The sequence below is a fragment of the Genypterus blacodes genome, unplaced genomic scaffold (assembly GCF_046128005.1).
Source record: "Genypterus blacodes isolate CSIRO-AG114 ecotype Tasmania unplaced genomic scaffold, CSIRO-AGI_Gbla_v1 ptg000216l_1, whole genome shotgun sequence".
Classification (NCBI taxonomy): Eukaryota; Metazoa; Chordata; class Actinopteri; order Ophidiiformes; family Ophidiidae; genus Genypterus; species Genypterus blacodes.
This window is the reverse complement of record NW_027467015.1, coordinates 585,701-612,776: the sequence shown is the minus strand read 5'-3', so window position 1 is coordinate 612,776 and position 27,076 is coordinate 585,701. Positions and strand designations below refer to the sequence as shown.

The following is a 27,076-nucleotide window of genomic DNA, read 5'->3' as shown; positions in this document are numbered from 1 at the left end:
CCCTCCCTCCCTCCCTCCATCCCTCTGTCCCTTCCTTATCTGTCTCTGTGACAGTAAGTCAAGCGGACGGTCCCGTAAGTGTTTCAGGAGTGGAGCGTTTAGCCGTTTCAGGCCTGAAGCATAGGGAACTAGGAGAGGAGAGGAGGAGGCAGGAGGCAGGATGGTGTGGACGTGGCCTGATGGTTGGTGGCGGCGGGGGGGGTCATTAGTTAAGTGAGCACGTGAGGCATCACCTGCATCACAGGCAGGAGCGCACCTGCCACTGGGACGACAAGGCCTTCATCGTCGTCTTCATCATCATCATCATCATCATCATTGTCGTCCTCATCCTCATCATTGCCCTCATCATCATCGTCATCATTGCCCTTATCATTGCCATCTTCATCATGATCATCGTCAACATCATCATCGCCATCCTCATCATTGCCATCATCATCATCACTATCATCATTTCCATCTTCATTATCATCTTCATCATCATCATCATCATAATCATCATTATTGCCATCTTCATCATCATCATCATCATCATCGCCATAATCATCATCACCATCTTCGTCATCATCATCATCACCATCATCACCTTCCAAATACTTTGTTTATCTGATTGTTGTGTTTGTGTTTGTGTTGTAAACCAGGGAGGGATTTCATCTAAAAACACCTGAAGAGCAAGAAGAGAACTCCTAAGTGCCTGTAATTGATAATCCGATGACAAAGCAGACTGAGCCGTGGTCCAGTCTGGCGAGTGTGTGTGTGTGAGTGAGCATGTGTGTGTGTGTGTGTGTGTGTATGTGTGTGTGTGTGTGTGTGTGTGTGTGTCCTCGTCAGCACCCAGAGGAGGCACTGTGGCAGTGTGGCAGGAGGCTGGCAGGCTTTGGCCCAGCAGAGCCGACCCAGACCAGCTGCTCCACACCAACGCCACAGAGCGAGCAGAGCTACCACCAGAACCAGCAGGGGGAGGCAGCGAGTCAGCCGCCGCCCACACACACCTACGGCGGGAAAAGCATGGCGGTTTGGGCGGTAAAGCCTGGGGGCGGCGGCCTGTGGCTTTAACACGTCATTATGCTGGAATATTCCTCCCCCTGTGTGCATCAGAGATCGGCGTTCCCTTTTCCGATGCCAGAGCGACCAGCCGGATCCTCGGCCCAGATTAGTGGCGTCCACCGCCGCGGTGGAGCTCCAGCAGAGCCTGGGGAGCCCGCAGAAAAATCTGGTGGTGCTTCCTGTTCCAGCACCAATCAGGCTGTTTGCTTCATCACGAGACAGAAAGAGAGACGGACACAGGAAGTTCCAGGTGGAGGCGTGGACGAGGAGTGGATGGAGAAGTACACACACACACACACACACACACACACACACACACACACACACAGAATCGTTACTTTACTTTCAACTAAATGTTTTGCGAATGAAACATCCAACAAGTTCAGAGTTCAGTTTCCCGTTGACACACCTTGATTGAGCTGACATTGTTTGAGCCCCGCAACACACACAGACACACGCTCAGGCACACACACACACACACTCACACACACACACACACACACTCTCACACACACACATGCACCTCCCCGACCACTTCCACGTCTGACAGTTAAAAGGCCTCCACACGGAGAGAAAGAGCAGGCAGCTCATTGTGCGTCTTAAAGCGCTAACTAGGCCACTTAGCACCCCGTGACGCTGATCTGATCCCTGAGGCGCCGGACTTGGCAGTGGGCCCTTCCCTCCCCTGCCCCCCCCGCCCCCCCTCCCTTCCTCTCCCCCCCTCGCCATGGGAACCAGGCCATCCTTAATGACGCAGGAGTGCTCCGCCGGATCCCACAATGCAAAGGGGGCTGACATCTGTCTTGCTAAAGTGGCGCGCTCTCTTGTGCACCTTGTTTGTTCAATCAACAAGCGACCCCCCCCCCCCCCCCCCCTCTCCCCCCATCGCCGCCCCCCGCCGCCCCCCACCCCCCCTCCTTTTATCTTTCTTTCTTTTAAGGGAAGTAAGACAAAAGAATAGAAGAGGGGTTGCACAGAATGTATAGAGAATGAACTGTGAGATAGTGAGATCATGACCCCCCCCCCCCTCCCCACACACACACACACACACACACACACACACCTAACTGCACCGTAAGTGTGATCATTAGAGCTCCCCCGATGATGATGACATCGTTTGATAACCACGGCGCTCTCTCTGCTTTGTAAGCGCTCCCGTCCCGGTCCGTCCTGTTAGCTCGGCGCTCCCGGGGGCTTCAGGGCCTCACGACAACAACAAGTGCCTGATTCAGAGTGGCTCCGCCTCCTCACAGCTAAGACCTGGGCAAATATTTGTCCCATCAATCTGGGGGAAATATAGCCATCAAGCCGAGCTGTTAATCACATGCTAATGGAATCGGAGCCAGTCAATGCAGCCCCATGGCGCAATGGACGCTTTCAATTTTCAGAAAGCCCACGTGAATGCAAATGGCCGTCTAAGCAGCCGTGCTGTCAGCGTGCCAAGGCCACGTAAAGAGCCCCTTCTTTATGCTCCGCTGGGAACGTATGGAGGGATGTGTGGGGATGAGTTCACTTTACCAGGCCCAGGTGCTCGGATAGAAATGGAGAATAGGTTTTTGACTGAACACACACACACACACACACACACACACACACATATAGGCACTCAGTGTAGGAGTGCATCTGTGGTGAAAATTCCCACAACTCGTGTGAAAGCGAGCGAGCATGAGAGTAATTCAGGGTTTCACGCTGAAACAAAGATGTTTGCTCACCGCCGAGCTCAGCGGCTCGTTCAGTCTCTCGCTCGCTCGCTGCTCTTAGATGTGAGAGCGACACCGCAAGAGTCAGTTAGACGCAGCGGTTAAATCAAATATAGGCGCCGACACTCAAACGCTAAGGGAGCGACGACAACAACGACAACAACAACAACAACAACAACAACAGAACGCTCTTCACCTTCTCACTTGAGCTTTGCCTGCTAAATCATTTGCACTTGTGAATCTGTTAGTGTGGCGTGAACAACAAAATCAAGGGAGTGTGGACAAAGAGACGACTTTAATGAAAACACTTCACACGTCACATGTCATCACTCATATAGGAGTTTAGATCAATCTAAACAGGAAACACGGTCCAGTGTGGACATCTGCTGCACCACCCAAACTATGGGTCGGATTGTCAAGTTTCACTCTGAATAACACATTCAGACTCACTCACACACACACACACACACACACACACACACACACACACACACACACAAACAAAGAAATATTGATCACAGTTACATGTGACAAGTTATGAGTTCATGTCCGTATGTAGGTCACGTTAAAGGTTCATAGTTCATAGTTCCTCATGTGTGTGTGGCCTCTGCATTCCTCTCCTCGCGGCCCGTCTCACACTTACACTCCTCGACCACCATCACCCTCTTCTCCCGCACCTCGCCGCCGCCGCAGCGCAGGGGCACGACCACAGTGCGTGACCTGGAGGGGGCGCAGCGGGAGCAGGGGCCGAGACGGCGGTGAGCTGCGACCCCGGCAAACTCGGCCTGGGACGGGACGAAGAGGGAGCTGCACTGACCGAAACACAGCTTGTTGTGCACGGTGACGGTGTCGCATCCCTCTGATGTCACCCGCTGGAGAAGGAGGCAGAGGTGAGTTTGGACTTGGCGGTGATCAGATGCAGAGGCTGAGATGATGATGATGATGAGGATGAGGAGTGTGAGGACTCACCTGAGTGAAGGCTACAGCCGTGCACGTCTGCTTGGCGTCCTTCAGGCTGAGCGGCAGCGACATCATGGTCTTCCCGTGATCTCCTTTACTCATGGCCCTCTGCCACATCTGCTGGCCTTGCTTCTTCTTCAGGTCCATCTCTGCGCCGTCGTCATCGGGGTTCAGCTGGCGTAGAGGACTCACGGGGACTTTGAGAGCCTTGGGGGCCGAGCCTGGAATCCCCCCTTGGGACAGGAAGGCAGGGAAGGATAATCTGGAGGCCATAGCGGGGACTCGTCTGGGGGCCAGGCCTCGTCTGAAGAGCCCCGACTGGGCCAGAGCGCGAGGGTCCAGCTGCACAACCCTAACGATCCCTCGCACAGGGTGGTCAGGTCCACTGCCAGAGGATTCAAACTCAGCCTTGGATCCTCTCAGGATGTGATTGATGGTGTTATGAGGGAAAGAAAAAGCTGCAGCTGCCAGGCTGAGCAAAAAGGCAAAGCTGCAGAGGAACGCCATCGTTTAACTATGGAACAGACAAAACTAAGAGAAATGACAAGAATAATTAGAAACAACGGAGATGCTGGAGTGAGGGATGTTCTGGTCCAAGGTTCCAAAGGGGGACCTTGCTGTCAGTGCTGTGTGTGTGTGAGAGATGGTGGCGCTCATATATAGGCAGCAGCCAGTTCTCACCTGTGTTTCAAAGTAGAGAAGGTGTCACAATTCCCACAGCAGACCAGACGTCACACCAGGCTCACAACTTTCAAGGTGAGGGTCAAAAACATGACAGAATAACAAACAGGGAGTTTGAAGTGGCAGCAGGTGGACAGGGGAGGGGATCTGGTCCCTCAGGTCCACACAGGAGGGGATCTGGTCCCTCAGGGCCACACAGGTGGGGATCTGGTCCCTCGGGTCCACACAGGAGGGGATCTGGTCCCTCAGGTCCACACAGGAGGGGATCTGGTCCCTCAGGGCCACACAGGAGGGGATCTGGTCCTTCAGGTCCACACAGGAGCGGATCTGGTCCCTCAGGGCCACACAGGAGGGGATCTGGTCCCTCAGGGCCACACAGGAGGGGATCTGGTCCCTCAGGGCCACACAGGAGGGGACGGATCACAGGACAATCAGACGGACAAAAAGTTGGAATGTGGAATAAAGATTTATTTTCTTAACTTGTTGGGTCGATTGCCTCGACTGTTTTTGTATTAAGTTTTAAAATATATTTTTGAGAATTTTCAGAAATTTGTTAAGAAATTCGAAAAGAATAAAAAAAATGTTTTGCAATTGAAGATTTTTTGCAAATTCTTTTTATAGAAAAAAAAAACTGAGTAAAGTTCTGTTTACATTTTTTTTGTGACAGGGTGACAGATGTGTGAGCGGTTCACTGAGTTTTAATCGATAGTCATCAGCAATCAATATATGTTTTTAAAGTCTTTAGTGCCTCCACATCTTGTAAATCAGATGATTCATTTTCCACGTGGCTTCAGAGAGACTGATAAGGTTGACACACACACACACACACACACACACACACACACACACACACACACACACACACACACACACACACACACACACACGGTGACACCTGTCCTCCTCAGCAGGTTGTTCCCGTTAGCTCAGGCTGTAAAGTCATAATGACTTTATGTCCTCCTGTCCGTGTTCTTCCCAGCAGCCTCCTCCTCCTCCTCCTCCTCCTCCTCCTCTGCTCCCATCACGGCCCCATTAGACGGCAGTATTGCTCCGTCACCCGTGACCTGATCACACGCCGACAGGCCGTTCACTGCCTGACGGGCCTTTGGGCGTCACAACAGGGCCAGAGGAGTGTTTGCCTTTCTCATGGCGGTGCAGGTGTCAGGAGACGCTCCTCCTCCTCCTCCTCCCCCTCCTCCTCCTCCTCCTTTTCTCCCTGTCTGCTTCCCACGGCCCAGAAAAGCTGAAGATCCAAGTGTAAAAGCTTGTGTTTGATGTGAGGAGGCCTGGATGTTGGTGCATGTGTGTGGCACTTCAGGATTTAGGAGTTGATCTTTACTATCACACTGTAAATGCAGAGAGAGCTTTGGCCACAAGAGGGCGCAGTTTACAAAGTGTTTGCTCCTTGGCCTACTGCACTGCTGCCCTATTATAATGTTTATTATTAAGGCTCTGTTTTAACTGCTGCTGATCAAGACAAACTCATACTTATAAACACATCTCTCTCTCTCTCAAGAAATCAAATCATGTGATATAAATTCAGATCATTGACGTTAAATCCCATCTCTTGTATCACGACAGTCACATCTTCCTGAACTCGTCTCCAGGCTCCAAGCTCTTTCCTCTCTCTGATTTATACTCAGTGTAACATTTGACAACTCTCTGGGTTTCACAACAGTGGATTGATTGATGAAGCCGATGAGACGAGAGAAAGAAGAAATTCTGCTATTTTGCTGCGTCAGGCTGCAGATTTCTCCTTTTTTATGCAGTGCAGCAGTTTAGGAGGTAGATGAGCTCTACTGATCATTCTACAGGCCTAATGGCTTATTATCATTAATTCTATGTTCTAAATGACTCCTCACTTAGGAAGCTCCAGGGTTGATGCAGGAGAAAAGGGCCTTTAGTTTCTGCTCATAAACTCTCCTTTTGTTTTGCCTTTTCATTTATATTTTATAAAGGTTTGTGTCTTAGTTTGTGTTGAGGCGATGCCAGCATCCACACATCCACGCGTTTCGCAAGAGAATGTTTATTTAATAAGCTCAAATTTATATCTACTGGAAACTGGAAAAGCCCGGAGGTTCAGACCTGCAGCTCTAACTTCATCTCTTCTCCTCTCAGGGAGGGAAAAGTACATTTTCACTTAGTTTCTTTCAAAAATGCAATAAAAGTTCATTAACAATGTTGCAATTAAACTTGGAGAAAATGTTGTTTTAATACATATCGATGCATATGCAGCCTCAAATCTCTTTTTAATTTGCTTTGTTGCTTCATTACTTTGTTAAAGAGGCCGCACACATTCCCAAACCTTCACCAAATTGCCAATGAAGAACTTTTTAATTTCATTTTATAATTATAATCCTATATTCTGACTCGGACGTCACACTGCAGCACCGAGCTTCTCATGAATAAAACACATCCTTCCTGTTCCAATGTGATGATCAGATCACAGCCTTCATCAAAACATCACGAGAGGGACAAATAAACCACAAACACAAGCAGATTTAAATTCTTCTTTGTCTCATCATTCTGCTTCTGCCACAGGATTTTACGATCAAAACAAAGGGAATTTGAAATACAGCTGTGACTTTGGACTGAGAGACTGGATTCCTCAACAACAATGATTTAGAGAAACTGTAAAAGTATTTATGGTATTACAGAATGTTTGTATGCCCAGAGAGGCTATAATGTAGGATTATAACCATTTGAAGAATTTGCAGGATGTTGAGTAGGTCATGAGGGATGATTGATATGTTGTGAGCCGATAGCACAGAAAGGCGTCGGTCATTTCTCCATATCCTCTAAATCAACAAGTCTGGCCAAGATGGAGGAGGAATTTAATCCAAGGTTGATCTTTGGTGGGACCTTTGGCCAAATCAAACGGGTCAGGGCCACAAACACGATTAGCTGAAGTGATGATCCTGCAGGGACAGATGAATCAATACCTGCTGTTGATTTCCACAAAGTTTGGCTTTACAACCGCGGCCATAAAGGAGACAGATGAGGCACAAAGCAGCATTTGATCAGAACCTTTTCCACATTGCATCACAGGCACATGTTCCACTTTAACCGCAGCTCCAAACACTTTTACAATGGCAGTAAATGTACAGACGACGCCACTGTGATGCCACTAAGCAGACTCATCATGAAACACACAGCATGTGACAGCCAAACCTGCTGCCAGTAAGATGAACTCATTAAACATCACTAACCCCCCCCCCCCACACACACACACATGCACAGAGCCAGCAGTCCTGTAAACCTGTCTTGTATTCTTATCAGCACCTGTTAACCTATTTCCATTGCATTGGCTCACAGTCAAAGCTGCAAATGAAGGCACTTGTGACCATAAGGTTAAACCATATGGAACGCTTCCACCCTCACACTCCCCAGCTGTGTTTACGTTATCTATTAGGTTGATTTCCTCGTCTAGGTCCAACATTAACATGCTGCTCATAGCCACACCTGAAGCGATCCACTGAACACGTGGGCCACGATCATTCACACACACACACACACACACACACACACACCGGCTGAAAATGAGCCGCGACACTGTGATGATGATTAGAGGAGTTGATTGATGAACTCCCCGAGGCTTTAAGAGCGACACTCTAATGTTTATATCCACGCTTTACCCCCCAGATAAAAGTCTGCACTCACATCACATTAAATTAAAAACAAGATAATGCTCTCAGAATGTTAGACTGCACCTGGGAGAGACGGGCTGACAAACACAACATTAAGACCGGGGTTTCATCCACAAATCTAAGCAGTTAAGTTCAGAATGTGAGAAACAAACAAATCAATTTAAATAATACAAATAATTCTTGCTTATATTTGTTATTAATTTATCTTTAATTCATCTTAAAGTTTTACTCCAAACTCTGAATCACTCTTTTAAAATCGATGGTTTCATCTCATCTACAGTCGGTGCTCTGAGCGATAGGCAAGTACGACTTTAGATGCACCACAAAACACTACAACTTACAGCTCCATGTGTAATGTTTGCATCAGTGCATCAATAGGAAACAGACGATAAATAAACTACCGTATTATTTATTTTGTCAGTTTCATATGACATCATATCTTTACCACAGACTGAGAACCTTCACACACATCTAGACATAAACCCAAAACAAATACAAGCTTTAGATCTTTATTATTTCAATATGATCACGCATACAAAAATACATTCTTATCACATCTTATAAATCCAGTGGGAGACAAATCTCCACTTTACATCACATTAACGGCTTCATAGTGCACGAGGTCATCGTGCTTTCAGCAGCTGATGATGGCAAAACATAAATAAATCAGTAGAAATATGTGCTTATAGAATATTACCCGAGAATACAAAGCTTCAATCCACCAGCGCCTCTCCTTTGATCAGTAATATTCTAAATGAGGACACCAGACCTGGCGGGCCTGAGGTCGCTTTCTCTGCTGCCGGCCAAATGAAAAGACAACTAAACATAAAACATACGAACGAGCTTACAAACTCAAAGTTCCCCTGATGACTGCAGCGCCTCTACGTGTTCCCTAACAGGAGACATCACTTGTTGCCGATGTCTTTGTAGAGAACCATCGACACCACCATGGCAGCAATCTGGAAGGGAACAACGCCGTTAGAATAATCACAGTAAAAGCCCAATCATGTGTTAAATGAAGCTTTTTTCTTCAGTTGCCTTAAGCTACACACACGTTATCGTTCCCTCTTCCACATCCATGTCATCTCCATTTGTCTCTTCCAAGAACCTAAACTGTAGGTCAAAGTGAAACTCCGTACCTCGAGCGCAGCGACACCCAGAGCCACGCTGGCGACAATTGTGGCGTTTTCTTCAATCAGCTGCAGAAGCGTGACGAAGCAGCCTTCCACGTCCTGCAAGAGGAACCGTCCAGAATACGATCAGAACTCACACAATACAAACATACAATACAAATTTACTGCAGGTCTCATACCAAAGCCATGGCTTCAGATTCAGTGCATGTTTCCATGGTGCTGTTGCAACACGTGGATGGATAATGTCCTCCACTTGAAGTGAGGAAGGGGGAGTCATCAAAGTCAGTGTAGTTCATGAAGCCACAGCACTTGAACTAGGAAAGGAAAACACACATTTGTTAGCTGGAGAAGATCTGATACACATCTGGAGCTTTAAACATGACATGTCTGAACATCCTCTAGGCTCAAACAAAGAGCTGTGGACCTTCAGCGCCTCTGTTCTGGTCCAATGATGTCACCGTAGATGTGTGTGACTCTTAAAGAGAAGCAGTACCTCTTCCATGGTGCCGTTCCAGAGTTCGGTCAGCTTCTCATCTAATCCGTAGTGGGTCTGAATGTTCTTCCTAACCTCCTCATGCAGGTCGGTAAGAAGCTCTTCAGCCTGTGAAGTAGAGAGAGACACCGGTGCCTCATCATCATCAGACTCAGCCTCATCACCACCATCAGGACATTTCATTAATGGACACCGAGTTTGCCAGTCGGGCCACAAACAGCTGTTCTGCGTTGATACTTACAAATCCCTCAAATACGAAGAGCACCACAGCTCCTGCAATCTGGATGATGAAGATGATCAACACGATGCTGAAGAACTGAAGGAGGGGAAACAAACATTTAGCCTCTCAGCGTTTACAGAGATCAGTGTTTACATTTTCTCGCAGCTCTCTAAGCCTCGAAAGGCACAAGGTCAAGTAAAGGTTTCAGTATTGTTCTTCTTCTTCTCCTTAGGCGTTGCTCACCGTCAGCAGCATACACCTGCTCTCCCTGATGGCGCCGCAGCAGCCCAGGAAACCGATGATCAGCAGCACGGCGCCCACTCCGATCAGCAGGTAGGCCAGGTTGGCCAGCTGGGACAGACCGGACGGAGCTCCTTCTACGTCGTTTATAAAGCCCAGCAGGGAGCCGCTGTCCACCTTCACCCACACACCCACGCCCAGGATGGACACGCCTGCCAGCTGCATGATGGGACAGAACACAGCAAAGAAGGCAGACGGAAGAGTTCTTTGTCAAGTCTTTGCTCTTTAAACATCTTAAAGAGAGGCCAGAGGTCATCAGCTGTTATCTAAAGGTGTTGAAACAGCAGCTTAGACTCAGTGTGACATCGTGACCTCGCAGTTCTGTTTTTCTCCAGAGGTTTTTTTTTTGTAAACTTACAAAGATGGCGCCGTTGAAGACGAACATCATGATTTTGAGGAAGCCGGAGCAACACATGATGGCTGAGGATGATTTGTAGATTCACACTGTCAACAAAAGAGGAGCCAAGAGTTGAAAAGTAATTTGGTGTGAAATGAAGCCAAACTTCCTGGTCCTTCTGGGAACGAGGCGTTTATGAGCGCTCAGTTGCATTGGAAATTCTCAAAGCGGCTGCCATTTTACAACACACACACACACACACACACATCAGCGAGGGTCAAACAGCATTTGCTCTGGTCACACATTAACCATGGCAGGCAAACATGAGTCAGTTTTGCGTTTCAGAGCTGAAATGCAGTTTCGGGGTGAAGCCTGAAACCTGGGATCAGATTCAATACGATTTAAGGGTTAACTGTAATATTTAACAGGTAAATGATTGAAAGGACTTCGATCTCGCGTCTTAATCGCTCTTCTATGGTTGAACCTTTGATCTTATGTTCCGTTATTAGGCTGAATGAATAATAAACTCATATCTGCTCTGATAAAACAGCCGGTTTGCGTCGGTAGTATCGATCACCGTCAGAAACCGGTGCGGCTCAATGGCATCAGATAAGAGGAGCTGACCTGACAGAGGAGCATAAAGGAAATGAGATATTAATCCATAAAGTGCTGTGTTAGTGGAGGGTTTGGGTCACGGCTGACGTAAACGTTACAAGATTAAGATAGCTTTGTGATTACGACTCATCCAGTAACAAACTACTTAGTGGAAGTCAAGCTGCAAGAAAGCACAGGAGGATTATAAAACACACACACACACACGCACTGTGAGACACTGATGAATCACTTTTATGGTTCTATTGATTGATTTCCATCTTTATTGCTGTGTGAACCTACTAAGCAACTGTTCCCAATCCCTAGTTACCAATCAGGATCACATGATGTTTACAGAATACACACTTACACACCCAAACCTCAATGCTTATCCATATATCTGAATTAAATTCCAAGTAAACTGCATCAGATTTGTCACTAAAGGCCCATGAGGTCTCAGCTGAATCTCCTGAGTCCTCCTCCTCTTCCTCTCATACTTAATATGTAACTAATAAGCTGCACTAATAGGTTAATTATTCAAAATCGTGGCAACCAGTGAGACACAGAGCTGAAGTTAGGTGAGGTTGTCATGGTCGCTGTCATTACTGAATGGAGATCAGGTTAAAAATGTTTACCCACGCAAAATACAGCAAAAATAAGAATCTGTCAGAGATAAAGTGCATCTTACTCATGGTTCCTATCTTAACATGAGGACAATAACACAAATACAGTCTGGTTTTTATCTGAATATAAAGTCAAAGGCGTTTTTGTTGTTATAGATAAAAGGTCAGATGAGTTCCAGGTTGTTGTATGAAGAAGAGAACAGAGGCCTTTACCTTCTTTGCTGTGGTCGGTCGCTGAGGTCTGATCAGTCAGGAGTGTGTGCCCAAACAGGCTGCACCGGGCTCTTTATGCTCTCACAGGTCACACACACACTGACGTACAGATAGGGAAGTGAGGGGAGTTCACGGCCTGACAACACTGACACTGAGCAGCCTTCCTCCCCTTGTGAGACACACTTCCTGGTGAGCAAAGTCCCTCTGAGCGAGTCACACACACACTGCCGCACATTAACGGTGATATCATACAGGTAACACAGAGGGCCGAGTGGAAAATTAACCTGAGGAGGAAACACAAGTCCATGAAGCGCAGTAACTTCTAGAACCGATCACAGGAACCATAAAGTTAAACTCACCTGGAACAACAACAACCTGGGATCAAAGGTTTGATCTGAACGACTTCTGTTTAGACTGAAGAATAAATATTGGCCAAATGAACACCGACAAAGATGAAGCTCCATATTTTTTATTCTCATCTTTTAGAGGAACTCCAGAAAGATTAAACCGCCGTCCAAGCAAATAAACAACAAAACAAAACATAAATTAAAAGCAAAATCATTTCAACCCAAACCACTGATTACTCTGTGAGGACTGTGCACGTGTGTGTCAGGAATCGGTGCCCTCTTCCTCTTCCTCACACCCCGGGCAGGGAAACGTGGAGCGAAAGCGTCGGGGGCAGCAAGTCACAGCGATGCATTATTACATCACGTCCACAAGGGGGCAGCATGACACAGATCAATCACACTGAGCTCCACAGCGTGTTGCTTCTCCTCATGCGTCTCATTCACATCCTTCCTCTCTACACACACACACACACTCACACACACTGCTGCTGCTCGCCCTCTGACGTGTGCAAAAATTATTCATAAAGCGGAGGAGTCGGGCAGAAGGCACAGCTGCTCTTTGGCGTCAGTGTAACAGTCGCATGGGAACCGTCAAGCGGCGCTGATGTCACCACCAGGTGGAAGAAGAAGAAGAAGAAGAAGAAGAAGCAGCAGCGGGTAAAGAGGCGAGCACCCTGCCGTCCAGACCGACATACAGTAGAGTGCATTCACATCCACGACGTTTGGCAATTCACTCGATCCGTGTGTGTGTGCGTGTGCGTGTGTGTGCGTGTGAAGTAGGAAATCCGCATTCTGTCGAGGTGGAGTCAGTCAGCAGGCGCAGCCGCCCTGGCTGACAGGGGGCGTGTCCTTCAGGTTAGCCCCCTTGTCGTTGTCGGCGGTGATTGCCTCGCCGTTCACGCTCTCGCTCATCTTCTCACAGATGACGTCCACCAGCTTGTCGAAGACCTGCTTCACGTTCACGTTGTCCTTGGCACTGGCCTCGAAGAACTGGAAGCCTGAGGGGGAGAGAGAGAGAGAGAGAGAGAGAGAGGGGGAGAGAGAGAGAGAGAGAGAGAGAGAGGGGGAGAGATTCAGATTTGATTGATCTCTTTCTTAATTGTTTCGATAAAGGCACAGAAACCTGAGGGGCAATAATCAATAATCACTCTTTAGTGCAGCGATTAAATCTAATCAGGCTCAGTTCGTCTACAGGTTGTCAACTAAACTCCACATCACAGAGCAGAGGGCCAACAAGAGGAAGAGTTTAACCCCTTAAACATCTAGAAGTAACAACAATCAGGTGACACACAGCTGAATGATGCAACAAAGCAACGACACACAAGCAACAAGCAGCTAGACAAAACCACAACCACAACATGAGAAGTTGCTACACAAGGATGCAGCTAAAGAAACCACAACAAGACAAAGTAAACAAGTGAAACAAGACAAACAGAACCAGAGCAGGTCGGGTTCAGGCTGGGCCCAGGACCAGGACCAGGACCAGGACCAGGACCAGGACCACATCGAAGCAAACAGCAAACTAATGTCTCTGCTAGAAGAGACCCTAACAGTGTGTGTGTGTGTGTGTGTGTGTGTGCACTGACCTAGTTCTGAGGACAGTTTTTGGGCGTCCTCAGCAGGGACCTGTCTGTCCTCTTCCAGGTCCAGCTTGTTGCCCACCAGCACCACCTGAGCGTTGTCCCACGAGTACGTCTTGATTTGTGTCGCCCTGGGAAACGCACAACAACACAAACAATGTCCTGCGGCATTCTTCCAGAAAAAAGACGGACTAAAACAACACGCAGACACACACACACACACACACACACACACACACACACACACACACACACACACACACACACACACACACACACACACACACACACACACACACACACACACACACACACACACACACACACACACACACACACACACACACACACACACACACACACACACACACACAGTCTACCCACCAGTCCTGCACGGCGCAGAAGGACTCCTGGCTGGTGATGTCATACATGAGGAGGAACCCCATGGCCCCTCTGTAGTACGCCGTGGTGATGGTGCGGTAGCGTTCCTGCCCTGCTGTGTCCTGCACACACACACACACACACACACACACACACACACACACACACACACACACATTAAAGGCCCTGAAGAAGACGTCTGAGTGAGCGGGGCGGTTCCCTGGGCCGACCTGAGCGGAGGTAAATCATTGACTCACAGGAGTAAAGCCTGCCTGTGGTGCGGTGGCGGCGGAGGAGGCGGTGGCGGCGACACCACACCCTGTAAGTACACCAGGATACACCGACTTACTAACACACAGCCTGCAGATATGTTCCTAACATCCTCAGCTCTGTTCTTCCTCTCCCTGATGCTCCTGAGAACAAACTACAACCTGTATAAACATGTGAGACAGAGAGCTGAGTGAGAATATCAGACCATCAACTGTGAGACTTTGCTCTGATTTGGTAAAAGCGTGCGGGGGTCTCAACCATCGAGCAGAGCAGAGCGGGCGCGTTAGGCGGGATACCATAAAGAGCAGAGGAGGGGTGGGGGGGGAGAGAGAGAGAGGAGAGAGAGAGAGGAGAGAGAGAGAGATGTATCACTCTCATCTAAGCCGAGTGCTGTGGGCGAGCCCCGGCCGTCCACCAGCATCCAGTAATAGATCTGTCCTGGCCGTCAGTGTGTGTGTGTGTGCCCAGTAAGCACATTCAGCCCCGCCAGCTCCACGCCATGAATCTTTCATGAGCGCCGCCGTCTGGGGACCGTGTTAAACATCAACTGTCATTAACTCCGGAGCGTGAGAAATTAGTTTATACTGCAGCCACGACAGGCGGCGGCGGGGCGAGAGAGGGTGAACCGAGAGCTGGGGGGGGGACGGAGCGGGGATGAACAGACGCCAGCGTGGAACAGAAAGCTTTACGACGAGCCGCTCGCTTCGTCTTGGAGGAAGAGCTTCTAAGTGCGCGGAAATGAAGTTAGCCTGGACACGGGAGACGCTGCATCATGTGACGGGTGTGAGAACCTGAAGGTAGAAGGCTCCGTCGTGTTTACATCTCACTGCTCTGGTGATTTGTCTGTATTGAGGCTGAACTGGACACTAGGGGAAACAGAAGTGATGGTGAACTCTGATAAAGACAATAAGTACATCGGTGCTGGTTTCAATATGTTTGTAAATAATAGATGCGTCGCCTCAGTCACAGCTGAATCTCACTGTTAGTTAGACTGATGCACGGTTGGTTCAAACCGGGACGAGAGGCGAAGAAAGAGAGACTGATTCTGTCTTATATTCCTGTTCCAATTTTGTGAAGTCCCACTGCCGAAATAGAAGAGAGGCCTTGAACACACCTAAGAGAATTCCATTGGTGTGATTCTGGGTGAGTTCTCAGTGAGTCACCGGCGTTCAACCTCGCCTGAACCCTCTGCAACGTAGCTGCTGGCGGTCATGTGGCGTCCGTCCAACAGCAGGGGCCCCGAGCCGCACGCTGCACCGCAGGAGGGGGAACCAGAGCTATGAGACAGACCGCCATGCTGCCGTGACAACCGCTGATAACACGTAGAAAAAGTAGTCTGCTTGGGAGGAAGGGAGAGAAGTTGAAGTTGAACGTGGGAGAAGACGTCTGCCAGGCTGTGAGCTCCTGGTTCAGTGCTGAGTAAACATCCTTTACAGAGTTGGCAGCAGGGCGAGTGTGTGTGTGTGTGTGTTGGCGTTAACCCTGCTCCAGCTCTTTCCTTCCAGTGGCAGAGGAGGAACAGATAAACATGCGTGTGACCGTGAAGAGTTAGAAGCCTCTGAGGTCCGGAGGGTTCTACGGTCGGTTGCCTAACTCACCCAGATCTGCAGCTTGACCCTTTTGTCGTTCCTGTAGATGGTCTTCACTTTGAAGTCGATGCCCACCGTGCTGACGAAGGCCGAGGTGAAGGAGTCGTCGGCGTAGCGGAACAGGAAGGATGTCTTCCCCACGCTGCTGTTGCCGATGATCAGCAGCTTGAACATGTAGTCAAAGTTCTGGTCGGCGGCGTCCTTGGGCTCCTGGCTCTGCTGGGCCGGCCCGGGATCCTTGGCTAAGGCCATCTGTCACATTGAGTCAGACGACATCATCGATCAGACTCACAGCTACACAACAGCCACACACACAAGAACTTACAAACCTTTAGCTTTTAAATTCTCAACAAATAAAAGTCTTAGGGTCAATATTATCCCTCAGTAAAATCCCTTAAAAATCAAACTGCAGAGACTTTAGAAGGCTTGTTTGTCTCATCCAGTTTGGTAAAGGTTGTTTTTGTTTTTTGCAGTGGAGGTTTTAAATATTAAAAAGCAAATTTGCAAAAACTGAATTGTTACCGGGGAGACAGAACCCAGGGGATGTAAAAGCATTAATTCAGGAGAGATTAATCTCAGTTATGGTAAATGAGAAACAGGGAGATTTGTGAGCTGGGTTTAACTTTCATAGGTTTGATTAATATTCAACCACACCAAAAGCTGCTGCTGCTGCTGGTAAACAGAAGTATTTGTTTAAGAATGATCCATCTTCCTCCCACACCCACACTCAACTCCCATCACAGCGTTGTGAAACACGGGGAGGACGTCGCTCCTTCCTCTTCCTCCCTCTATCAGTCGCCCAGAGCACTCAGGCCATTTTTCACGGGAACTCACATTATAAAACTTATGGTGTCTCTCCAGTGGATGCTGCACGCCGGGGGGAGAGGCAATACATCCTCCCTCCCCCCTCCCCCCTCTCATCCATCAGCCATCTCACCATTCATCCACCCACTGACACTTAAACACACACACACACTCTCACGCACACACACACACATTTGCACACAGTCATTTATCTTCCTTATTCTCTCGCTCTCTCTCATTTTCCTCCATCTATGCATCCTTCCTTTCATCATCCATCCATATCTCACACTCTCGCTTTCCACACTGTCTCGCCTCTCCAACCCCCCTGCATGGTAAGCAGGCTGAACTATCCATTCCAACCCCCAACCTCACACACAAACACACACACACACCCTCCAGACCAGATCTTGGAGGCTGAGTCCTGCTCTTTCCTGATTGTGAGCTCTCCCAGGAGACCAGCTCAGCATTACCACTTTCAGGCCCATAAAGAAAGGCCTGGCATGCTACTCAGCGTGTACACACAGGCATAAACACACACACACACACACACACACACACTCACTCACTCACTCACTCAGTGCTGTGTGTGAAAGTGTGTAAAGCAGGACTGGACAACACTGTTAGGAGAACAGACAGCGACAGCAACACTTTATAACACACATTTGAACATAATCTGGTGAATATTGATGGACGTTGACCCTTAAGGACACACACACACACACACACTAAGGTGTTTGTGGAAACACCTTAGGTCTGGACACTTGTTGAAGAGATGTTGAATAAAGAAATGTGTCTCCTTAGCAATAATAAACTGTGTTTAAGCGTCCAACAGCTCCAAGCCTCAATAAAATCAAATATTTAAGTTATTTTTTTCAACTTAATAATTACAAAACAATGATTTCACTTCTCAGGTGAAACCATAGGTCAAACTTAACCAGGAGCGAGCCGGTAAGAGTGTGAGCAGCGGTGTGTGAACGCTACTCACTGTTCGCGGTGTTTGTGGTTCTGCTCGCTCGGTTCTCGTCTCGGGCTCCTGCTCTGCTGCACCGCCGCTCCGTGTGCGCTGATACCGGCCGCTCCTCCTGTGGCGCTCCGCTCTGCTCCCGGATCTCCAGCCTGTGCCGCCGCCTGCCTGCGCGTCATCAGCGTCCAACCAGCGTCAAGACGAACGGAAATAAAACCAACACCTCCTGTGAAGGACTTCAAAATAAAGCGTGTGCCTGTTGTTTTGTAGGCACTTATACTTACATTATCTTTGATGTTGCGACTTCAACAGTGTATACACTGATCCATGGCTGGGCTTAATGCAACATGTCCTACTCCTCACCACAGCCCTGACCTGGCCCTTCAGCCAGTCAAATATTTGATTCTGAAACAAAGTAATTAGCAAGTTCAATTGCTGACCTGATCTTACGCACTGTAGTCAAAATCTAAAAACACAAGACTGGTGAATTTAATACTATTAAATTATTGTTAAAGTACTGTTTTATCTATTGTGAGCCATGCCTACAGACCCAGAGTGCAGAAATCCTTCTATGCTCGGTTCTGTCAGAAGCTGTAAGCATCTATAATATTGTCATTGCTATCTCTAATATATCACCAAGTCTTTTCTTCATCACACTGGAAGATGCTCAATATGAACCCAGCGTTCATCTGCCACTCCCACAGCCTCTGAGCTCTTCTACGGTTGACAGGGGAAAGAAACGTGCAGGCTACACCTCTTTTAATCTGAAGGCGTAAATCAGTATGAATTCCGGTATAATCTTTCCATCAAAGCTAGCTTCACAGTTTTAACACTAATCGAGCTGCGTGCACTATGGCGCAACTGTTGTGCGTCAGTTGCGCATCTTAGCGAGTGACCCACCATTTTGACCTAAGAGGGAACACTGCAGCAGCTGTGTAAAGCCAAACATTTACATCTAAGGCTGCAAGTAAGCCGCTCAGATAACTAAAGTCTTCCTCAGACTAACCAGCGCTCATCTGACCGTCTTGACTGAGCAATGAGCAGTAAATGAACCCTGACGTATGAAACATGTCAGACAGAAGGTTCCATTTGGATCTGTGAACTTTGAGAAGATGACACTGTTAAACAAAGTGCAGCAGCAGATCTATTCTCTGCTGTGAGGCTTTGTTGGGAATTTGGAGTAAATCATGTTGGTGCAAGAGAAACTCCAGCTGCAGGGCAGTGATGCAACAGGCCTGCCAACGCTGCTGCAGTGCTGACTGTTTATTGATGCTGAGGCAGCAGCACTACCCTCACACAATACACTGGGTTTGTTCAGCAAAGGACATTTCTAGTTATGGAGTACAGGTTTAACAGTAAAGCAACATGAATCGTAGTCATTTTACACAATAAAAAGGCAGAATGGTTACAACTTAAAAACGTTCTAATCTAAATGTGCAAAAAAAAAGAACCTGTGCATTTCACAAGGTCTCTCTTTAGGACTGGACTCAGTCTTACTATATCCTTCCTTCTTTACCTCGCACCAAGCAGCATCACTTCAGTTAGGCAGAGAGCATTTGCAAAACTAAATGAACAAAATGAAACACAAAACTAAGAACTAAAGCCATGTCCTGTTCAATCAGACCAGTTTTCTAACACATGTTGATAAAATAATCTGCAACAACTTCAAAACATGTTCACGTTTTTTTCACTTTGATACAAAGAGTGTCTCCACGAACTTAGAAGACCGGTAACCTATCAGGAAGAACATCCTGGAAACATCCTTTGGCTATGGGTGCATTTCACATGCTTGTGTGTGTGTGCTTAGTCTTCACTTCGAGGGAGGACGTTTTGTGTGTCCGAGTTGAGCCGGATCGTTTAACTCCCACAACCTGTGAAACTCCTGGATGAAAGGCCGGACCGCACCGGGCTCCTTGGTGACGAGGACGTTCTCCAGGTTAGACTGCACTGCTGTCAGCGTCCAGTTGAGGGAGCCGGTGACGAGCAGCCGGCCGTCCAACACTGCAAACTTGTGATGCATGTACCCGGAATCCTCATGGCACCGCACGCAAATCCCTGGGGAGCAGGGAGCAGGCGGGGGGAGGGGAGGGAAACCTCTTCAGTCCCTTATAGATGTGTGGATGTTACCCAGTACCTCATGTCAAATGTGTAAAAGTGTCTCAAGGAGAACACGTACACTTTTAGTTCCACTCTATATTAAGACAAACAATGAACGCTGGTGTTGTTCTGTCCAAGGTGCCCTTTTAAGGTTAGTGATAACGCGATAAGAGTTTCTAGATTAGTGATTCCCAAACACCAGTGACGAGCTGTAAAATACCAGTTTGTAAGGCAAAAGTGCTGCCATAAATCTGACCTTTACAAAGCTAATAACCATCACTTTCGGTTGTCAAGCATGTGAGACGTTGATTTAACTCCCTGGTCCTTTTTGAGGCTGCAGGTTGGTGCCAGTGTCTTTGTATTGGATCGCAATTCTACAACTTTTCTGCTTTGATGAAGAGGTCACAGGGAGGACAGGCAGAACCCAGGGAGACGGGAACGCAACAGGCAGTAAAAGGCAAAAGTGAAGGATTGATACATTTCCAGGCAGTCCAGAAAATGCTTTTTGACGAGAATACGGCCTCTGGTGTACAAGAGTGAGATTCCATTATGTGGGAAATATTTCATCTGCGAACAAAGCCGGAATACAGAGACATAAAAAGACGGATATCAGCGCAGAATGTCCCCTTGTTCAGCTCTTTGAAGAGTTAAAGGGCTGCGTCAATTTCACCAAATTGAAAGATTTTCCAGTCTGAGCTTTTCCTGGCAATATTCCCCAATACCAGGCCTGTACCTTTGAATGGACCCTGTTGGAACCCGGTGCCATGTCTTCAGAAGTTATGCGCGTAGCAATCCATGATCAAAGCAGCATTCAGAGGCTTTTCCACCTGTTCATGGATTGTGTGTTCTCTATGGCTCTATGTCATTCTATAGATTACTGCACACCTGGTAAGGGAACGCTTAATAAGGCCCAAAACACAGTAACCTACAAGACAAACATCAGCGACCTCGTTTGGATTTAATTCCCCGAAAAACTCCAGAGGTTTTGTAATATGGCAGAGGATCACTTTAAGGTTGAAGTGGGTTTGTGGCACAATGGTACACAGGCTGTATGATATGAAAAGAGGAGGATCAGCATATCTCTTGTGCCAAAGTGGTTGTCACAGTCAGGATGCACACACACACACACACACACACACACACACACACACACACACACACACACACACACACACACACACACACACACACACACACACACACACACACACACACACACACACACACACACACACACACACACACACACACACGCTCACAAACACTTTGCCTAATGAAATTTGCTGTTTGGTTGCCAATTTCTTGCTTACTTAGTTCTTACTTAACAATGTAGCTGCAATTTAATTAAATGCAGAGGGGCTGGGAGAGAAGGGTGTGTGTGTGTGTTTGTATGTATGTGTGAGAGAGAGAGAGAGAGAGAGAAAGAGAGAGACATGTGACAACATCTTTCATAGCTCTCAGAGCATGATTACAGCTACACTGGCTCACTGCAGGGCTGGTAGCAGCAGCCCCCATCCCCTGACGCTTCCTATCATCTCTCTTTTCATCACTAAGCGATCCCGGGAGACTTCCTGGCAGTGACACTGGTAGTCTGCGAATACAGAGCGAGCACCTTTTCTTGAGCAACACCCAAGGCATCCTTCCCGTATTTCAAGTGGAATTGCTCCATCAGCATTACAACAGAGAGGTCGGTGTGACATTTCTAACACCGAGCGATTCTCTGGGTCCGCCTAGGTTGAAATCCTCGGCTCAAAGCTGCCTCGCAGCCATGATTGGTAATGTCACAGATATACTTCACAGTGACTTGAAAAACAAACCTGTCTGCTTCTCTTACCGGCCTTGCGGAGGACCCCTATCTGGGAGCCGGAGATGGCGGCGTAGTCTTTGTCGGCGAGGACACGGATGATCACGCCCTTGCGACACAGCGCCAGCACTGCCCTGCTCAGGTGCATGTTGGAAAAGGCAAACATGCACACGTCCAGAGAGGAGGATGCAGACATGATGTGGCGGAGGAGACGAGAGAAAGAGGTGTTCACGCCGTGAGGCAAGTCGCAGGGACAGTGACTGGACAAAGAGACAGACAAACCCAGTTATGGTACCTGTGCTGTGGAGTCAGTTTAGACATGAAGCTGGCAGAAATGTGAGATTGATGCTGCACTTACTGTAAGAAGGGAGTGAAGATGTGCTCCACACAGGCCACCTGTGAGGGGAAGAAGAGCGCCTCAGTGAGGGCTTCTTCAGGCCTAAGGCGTCGCCGGAGCCAAGTGAGGACCTCCACACTGAGGGAGAGCGCCACCACCCCAAGGCCTAGAACCTTCACCGTCCAGATCACTGACATCACCTACATGAACTATGACAATGATAAAACGCAACATTGCTACATTTTGCACATTCACATAAAATGTGGTTGTGTTCTGTCATACACAATAAATTACATTTTTAAGTGTCATGGATATGATTTCAGAAATTAATTCATTAAAAAACACATGACTCTCCATGTTTTTACATTACATTACATTACATTTCGAGCATTTGGCCGTTTGTTTTCATGTACTGCAGACAGACAAAGTTAAACATGTCAATGTGATTACTTGCCTTCACCGACGCTGACCTCTGGGGTAAATTCATTCATTTAATTATCTAACTAAAGTAACCTGTCAAGTCCAAATCTTCAGTTAAACTACCAAAAACAGGTGCGCATCGTAATTGATTGGAAAGGAAGAAGACACTAGACGCAGCGGCTCAGTCTCTACCAGACCAAAGCTGTCGCTCTGTATTAAAATAACGTAGCTATAGAATTGTTGTTGCGTAGTTTAAAACAAACATGGCGCCCATGTAGTTAGTTTGAAGTTGTCTCGCGCGCTTCTGTCTCCACCACGCGGGACTTACGACTCCACCAGCCTGTAAATGGGATGTGTTTGGGCTGATGAGTGACAATTCAGCGGTCTAATCACACGCCACAAGCTGTAACCCATCATCCAATCATATCACGGGAACAGGCATATGCTTGCCCCCGGTTCCGGATCTTGTCGAAGACGTTTGCTCGTTACTGCAACGTGTAGTCTATACGGGCGAAGGTAAACAAACAAACTTTTAATTTCGTTTTAACCGTCACGATTTGATTGTAAGCGATGCAAATATAACCGGTGTGTTGTAGTTGATTAAAATAGCCGATAAAACGCGTCCCGGCGAGGCGATTTCGGCTCTGAATGAGATCAACAACAAACGTGCTAACGTTAGCCTGCTAACTTATAATTTGTGTATGCAGTTGCCGGGGCTGTTTTATAACTATTCTGACGCCTTTCGGGATTTGCTTTTGTTCTCCCCGATGCGTCCTTGTCCATTGTGTCTCCCTCCAGCTCTAACGTAGGCATTGTGTACAATGGGTCGCCGTAAATCGAAGAGAAAGCCCCCTACTAAGAAGAAGATGACGGGGGATCTGGACAGCCAGTTCACCTGTCCCTTCTGTAACCACGAGAAGTCATGTGACGTCAAAATGTACGTAAATAAACCTCACTGTTACCATTCCAACGCGTTCATTCCTGTTAGATCGATTCATTCCTGAGATGACCTACTTACCTTCTTCTTCTTCTCCTGCCGACAGGGAAAGAAGCAGGAATACTGGGATAATCTCATGCACCGTCTGTCTAGAGGAGTTCCAGACCCCCATCACCTGTATCCTTACACACCTAGGACCTTTTAGTGGCACTTTGTTTTCTTTCTCTGCAATCTGCAAAGTTTATTGTGTGTCTTAAGCCTTAAAGTAGTTTCTTCTCCGTCTTGTTATGGCACGTTTACTTGCCTTTCACCCGCATGTAAACCTGTAGATGATTGATAGAGATAGAGGATGGAGTTTTAATCGGGTTTGAAGATTTGAACCTGACTGCTGGATTGAGTGCTGGACATGCACATTTACATCAATCCTTGCTTACAATTAGTATTTTCTACAGCACAACTTCTTCTTCTGAGGCGCTGCTGGCCTTGATTCTGTTTTAGCTTGAGCCACTCTTAACTGGCTGAATGTCAAACACACATGAAATCACCTCTGAGGTCTCCAGCACCCTTCACTCAACATCTGGGCTTTATTTATGAGAATATTGATGGAAAATTTAACTCCACTTGCTGGCTTTAAATCTGCCACAAGCTCTGGGTTTTATTGTCTCCCGTCGTCACTCAGTGTAGGGTCTCCTCCTGTGATGCTGCCACTCAGCTGCAATGAATGAGCCATTAGAAACAAATGGATGAATTTGATACCGATGTCCTTTTCTGTTAAAATCACTTACTGGGATTCCTTAAAATGTTCTCTGACGCTTCTCATCCTCTGCATGCACATCAGCATTTCCTCTTCAGCCACAGGTTGTTGTTGTTTCTCCTTAATCCTCTGCTCCAAAGACCTGTCGGAGCCCGTGGATGTGTACAGTGATTGGATAGATGCCTGTGAAGCAGCCAATCAGTAGCCCTCATTAGTGCTGGATGCCTTCCAGGAGTGGAAAGAGGGAGAGGAGGAGGAGGAGGAGGAGGAGGCCGCCGCCGCCACCGCGCCTGGACTCATTAGGATCAAGCTGGTCAGAGGACATATAGGATATTTAATTTTACAGGTTACATTATGGCCATTTGGGATTCACACTTGTGCACACAGTAGTTTCTCTCCTGAGGTCTAGATCTCCGGCCATAAGCCCCTGAGCTTCTGTTTCTGTGTGAGCTTAGCTGCTGCTGCTGCTCTTCACCCGTGGAACACTTCTCTGCCATGTACCCTGACTTCCTTTGTCACATTGAGCCGGTTGGTTTGGCTGCACACCTTTTTTTATTTGACTTATTTTTGATGGATCCTTCCAGTTTCAGTTGTAATGTAAAGAAGCATTTTTAAGTATGAGATAATGGAGAAGAATAGGAAGTAGCTCCCTGTTTTCTTTAGTTTTCAACCCATTAGATACTCTCTCTTTAATTGAGCAGTAATCAATTTTGGTATAGAGATCTGCAGCGCGACAAAGGTGTGTGTTGGGAAACTCAAAGTAGATTCAAACATTTCTTTCCCCCGTGTTTTGCCTAATGAGGGAGGAAGAGCGGTAACCGGACGGCTTGTCAGAGGAGCTGTGCACGCTGACGTGTTCCCGGGTTTGAGAGGGTGTGTGTGTGTGTGTAGGTGTCGCCAGCCTTCTCTCTTATGCAACCCCAGACACGGGGGGGAAACTCAAAAGATGCTGGCTGTGCCTCCAGAGCTTTAAGACGGTTCACTTCACCCCAGCCTGAGCTTCTTCATGCAGTTTGGACCAACAGCGTTTGTACTCTTGGGTTTTTTTACCCTCTCTGTTTTTCTCTGAAGTGTTTGCAAAACTAAATCATCCATGGGTTCCCCTCATTTAAGCCTCATTGAAATGATTCTGTTACTAATGATGCTTATCCACAGCTCTCCTCCTCTATGTACACAACCACAGTTCATTCCACTGAAGAGAGGAAGAGCCACGTTTGGAGTGCTCAGCTGCTAAATCAATCCAAACGTGCGGATCGTTTTGAGACGCACTCTTGATTTTCAACTGAATTTGTTCTTAGTTCCTGAGATGATCTTTGGTAATTCGGTGTGTGAGTGTTTGTGCTTGGAAATAAAGCCGCCTTTATTCTCCTATGCTACAGCCTGCAGTGTTAAATAAGCAGAGAAGCAAGTGTATTTTTTAAAAATGTAATGAAAACCTGGAAATAAAGGAGCAATACAACTTACTCACTCTGGTTCTGTTCTGTAATAAAGGTTGACAATGGAGGGATAACGAGCTGAGAGGAAGGGGCTGAGAATTAATATCTGCTTGCATCTTAAGTGTAAGGGACGTTCAGGTACAGGATCATGAAGAGAGGTGCTTGGTTTCAGTACAAAGGCTCAAAAAGGTTAAAGCGCAGACTCAACTTCACATTCTTTGTTTTATTTAAGCTTATTTGAAATCACAAAGGCCACCGAGTTCTTGCCTCACATTCCTATTCTGAGTTTCCATTACGCATCAATTATACATATGTTGGGCCGCATGCAAACTCCCCCAGCTAATGATAATGGCAAGATGGAGAAATGGGAGTCTGCAAAAACCACGTTTCTGTAATTACAGCACTGAATTCAAAGTGTCAAAAGGCGCTGGTAGTGGCAGTTTGAAAGTCTCCGGGCGCAGCTCCTGACGTGGTCTCTCTCTCTGCGTGGCATCTGTGACCGTGACACATTTCCTAAGAGTCCGGCATCCATTCATCCCCGGCGGAGCCCACAGGATGCAGCAGCGGCTCACAAATGAAAGAAGATGCAGCGGCGGTGGCGGCGGCGGCGAGGCTGTGCAGCAGGCAGGGCTGAGTGATAATAGATGAGATGTGGAGTGGCTGCTCGGCTCTCCACCGGGGAAGGAGTGTGTCCGCGCTGTGTATTGTGTTTGATGATGGACCCCAGCTGGAGAGGTATTGACGACGCCTTATGAAACATGCTGGGGGATGATTACAATGGGGAATGATTATCACTTAGTCTCTCCTCTGTCTCTCCTCCTCCCCTCCCCCCTCTCTCCTTCCTTCCATCCCTCGCTCCTTTCTCCTCTCCCATTCAGCACGCGAGGTCAAGTGTCACTCTCGTCTCTGTTGTCAAGGCTGCCAATCACCCACACAGTGAGTGCGAGGCAACTGTTGCCAAGGAAACAGAGCGATTCGGGTTGCTAGGCACCTGGAGCTGTGCTCACAATAGTCATTTTGTTGCTTAGAAGCGCGCGCGCACACACACATGCATACGCGCGCGTGGACGAGTACACACAAAACCATACACACTGCTTTGCCTGATCAACAAGTTTACACAACAACATCCCACTGAAATGCACATACATTAAAATGACACACTGAGCTAATATGACGTCAGCTCATGCAGTATTTAATCACCAAACAGTAAATTAGCGCAATTTATCTTGCAAAGAGGCAGAATTGGCCGAGTTTGAAGCGAGAGGTTGATTTCCCGGGGTTCATAAAGCCAAGCAATAATGCAAATGTACCCAAAAATGTAATTGAGTGTGGTTTTATTCTAACACCTTTGCCTCCTGATTAATCAACCTGCCTCTACGTCCAAGAATTCCCCAGACTCACACCTCAACCTGAT

At 47.6% G+C, this 27,076-nt stretch overlaps 5 protein-coding genes across 5 annotated transcripts; 1 reads left to right on the top strand and 4 right to left on the bottom strand.

The window, feature by feature from the left end:
- Positions 1–3,334: 3,334 nt before the first annotated feature.
- dand5 (DAN domain family, member 5) lies at positions 3,335–4,211 on the bottom strand. The gene is made up of 2 exons (XM_076170288.1): positions 3,714–4,211; positions 3,335–3,616 (listed from the first exon to the last, which is right to left on the bottom strand). Exons 1-2 carry the CDS (start codon positions 4,209–4,211, stop codon positions 3,335–3,337), a joined length of 780 nt encoding a protein of 259 aa, XP_076026403.1.
- A 4,314-nt stretch (positions 4,212–8,525) lies between these two features.
- tspan34a (tetraspanin 34a) lies at positions 8,526–12,230 on the bottom strand. Its single transcript, XM_076170276.1, has 8 exons — positions 11,943–12,230; positions 10,537–10,622; positions 10,122–10,337; positions 9,900–9,974; positions 9,659–9,766; positions 9,345–9,479; positions 9,172–9,264; positions 8,526–8,991 (listed from the first exon to the last, which is right to left on the bottom strand). Exons 2-8 carry the CDS (start codon positions 10,591–10,593, stop codon positions 8,938–8,940), a joined length of 738 nt encoding a protein of 245 aa, XP_076026391.1. The 5' UTR covers positions 10,594–10,622; positions 11,943–12,230; the 3' UTR covers positions 8,526–8,937.
- Positions 12,231–12,395: 165 nt separating this feature from the next.
- Positions 12,396–18,052, bottom strand: rab3da (RAB3D, member RAS oncogene family, a). Its single transcript, XM_076170273.1, has 5 exons — positions 17,899–18,052; positions 16,119–16,361; positions 14,254–14,372; positions 13,876–14,000; positions 12,396–13,287 (listed from the first exon to the last, which is right to left on the bottom strand). Exons 2-5 carry the CDS (start codon positions 16,359–16,361, stop codon positions 13,100–13,102), a joined length of 675 nt encoding a protein of 224 aa, XP_076026388.1. The 5' UTR covers positions 17,899–18,052; the 3' UTR covers positions 12,396–13,099.
- Positions 18,053–19,048: 996 nt separating this feature from the next.
- pld6 (phospholipase D family, member 6) lies at positions 19,049–22,319 on the bottom strand. Its single transcript, XM_076170275.1, has 3 exons — positions 22,137–22,319; positions 21,809–22,038; positions 19,049–19,932 (listed from the first exon to the last, which is right to left on the bottom strand). Exons 1-3 carry the CDS (start codon positions 22,310–22,312, stop codon positions 19,688–19,690), a joined length of 651 nt encoding a protein of 216 aa, XP_076026390.1. The 5' UTR covers positions 22,313–22,319; the 3' UTR covers positions 19,049–19,687.
- A 627-nt stretch (positions 22,320–22,946) lies between these two features.
- Positions 22,947–25,687, top strand: LOC143016122 (transcription elongation factor 1 homolog). The gene is made up of 4 exons (XM_076170274.1): positions 22,947–23,051; positions 23,334–23,472; positions 23,579–23,649; positions 24,367–25,687. Exons 2-4 carry the CDS (start codon positions 23,357–23,359, stop codon positions 24,429–24,431), a joined length of 252 nt encoding a protein of 83 aa, XP_076026389.1. The 5' UTR covers positions 22,947–23,051; positions 23,334–23,356; the 3' UTR covers positions 24,432–25,687.
- Positions 25,688–27,076: the final 1,389 nt, after the last annotated feature.

Bases quoted from the DNA above. Each gene is read 5' to 3' on its own strand.
- LOC143016122 (XM_076170274.1), top strand. From the start codon at position 23,357: ATGGGTCGCCGTAAATCGAAGAGAAAGCCCCCTACTAAGAAGAAGATG. The intron at 23,473-23,578 runs GTACGTAAATAA...TCCTGCCGACAG, and splicing joins AAGTCATGTGACGTCAAAAT to GGAAAGAAGCAGGAATACTG. The intron at 23,650-24,366 runs GTATCCTTACAC...TCTGCTCCAAAG, and splicing joins GTTCCAGACCCCCATCACCT to ACCTGTCGGAGCCCGTGGAT.
- dand5 (XM_076170288.1), bottom strand. From the start codon at position 4,211: ATGGCGTTCCTCTGCAGCTTTGCCTTTTTGCTCAGCCTGGCAGCTGCA. The intron at 3,617-3,713 runs GTGAGTCCTCAC...CTCCTTCTCCAG, and splicing joins CGGCTGTAGCCTTCACTCAG to CGGGTGACATCAGAGGGATG.
- pld6 (XM_076170275.1), bottom strand. From the start codon at position 22,312: ATGTCAGTGATCTGGACGGTGAAGGTTCTAGGCCTTGGGGTGGTGGCG. The intron at 22,039-22,136 runs GTAAGTGCAGCA...CTCTTTGTCCAG, and splicing joins ATCTTCACTCCCTTCTTACA to TCACTGTCCCTGCGACTTGC. The intron at 19,933-21,808 runs GTAAGAGAAGCA...CCTGCTCCCCAG, and splicing joins AGGGGTCCTCCGCAAGGCCG to GGATTTGCGTGCGGTGCCAT.
- rab3da (XM_076170273.1), bottom strand. From the start codon at position 16,361: ATGGCCTTAGCCAAGGATCCCGGGCCGGCCCAGCAGAGCCAGGAGCCC. The intron at 14,373-16,118 runs GTGAGTTAGGCA...GTGTGTGTGCAG, and splicing joins GGGTCAAGCTGCAGATCTGG to GACACAGCAGGGCAGGAACG. The intron at 14,001-14,253 runs GTGGGTAGACTG...TGCGTTTCCCAG, and splicing joins TTCTGCGCCGTGCAGGACTG to GGCGACACAAATCAAGACGT.
- tspan34a (XM_076170276.1), bottom strand. From the start codon at position 10,593: ATGTGTTGCTCCGGCTTCCTCAAAATCATGATGTTCGTCTTCAACGGC. The intron at 9,767-9,899 runs GTAAGTATCAAC...TCTACTTCACAG, and splicing joins TCTTCGTATTTGAGGGATTT to GCTGAAGAGCTTCTTACCGA. The intron at 9,480-9,658 runs GTACTGCTTCTC...TTCCTTTCCTAG, and splicing joins GGAACGGCACCATGGAAGAG to TTCAAGTGCTGTGGCTTCAT.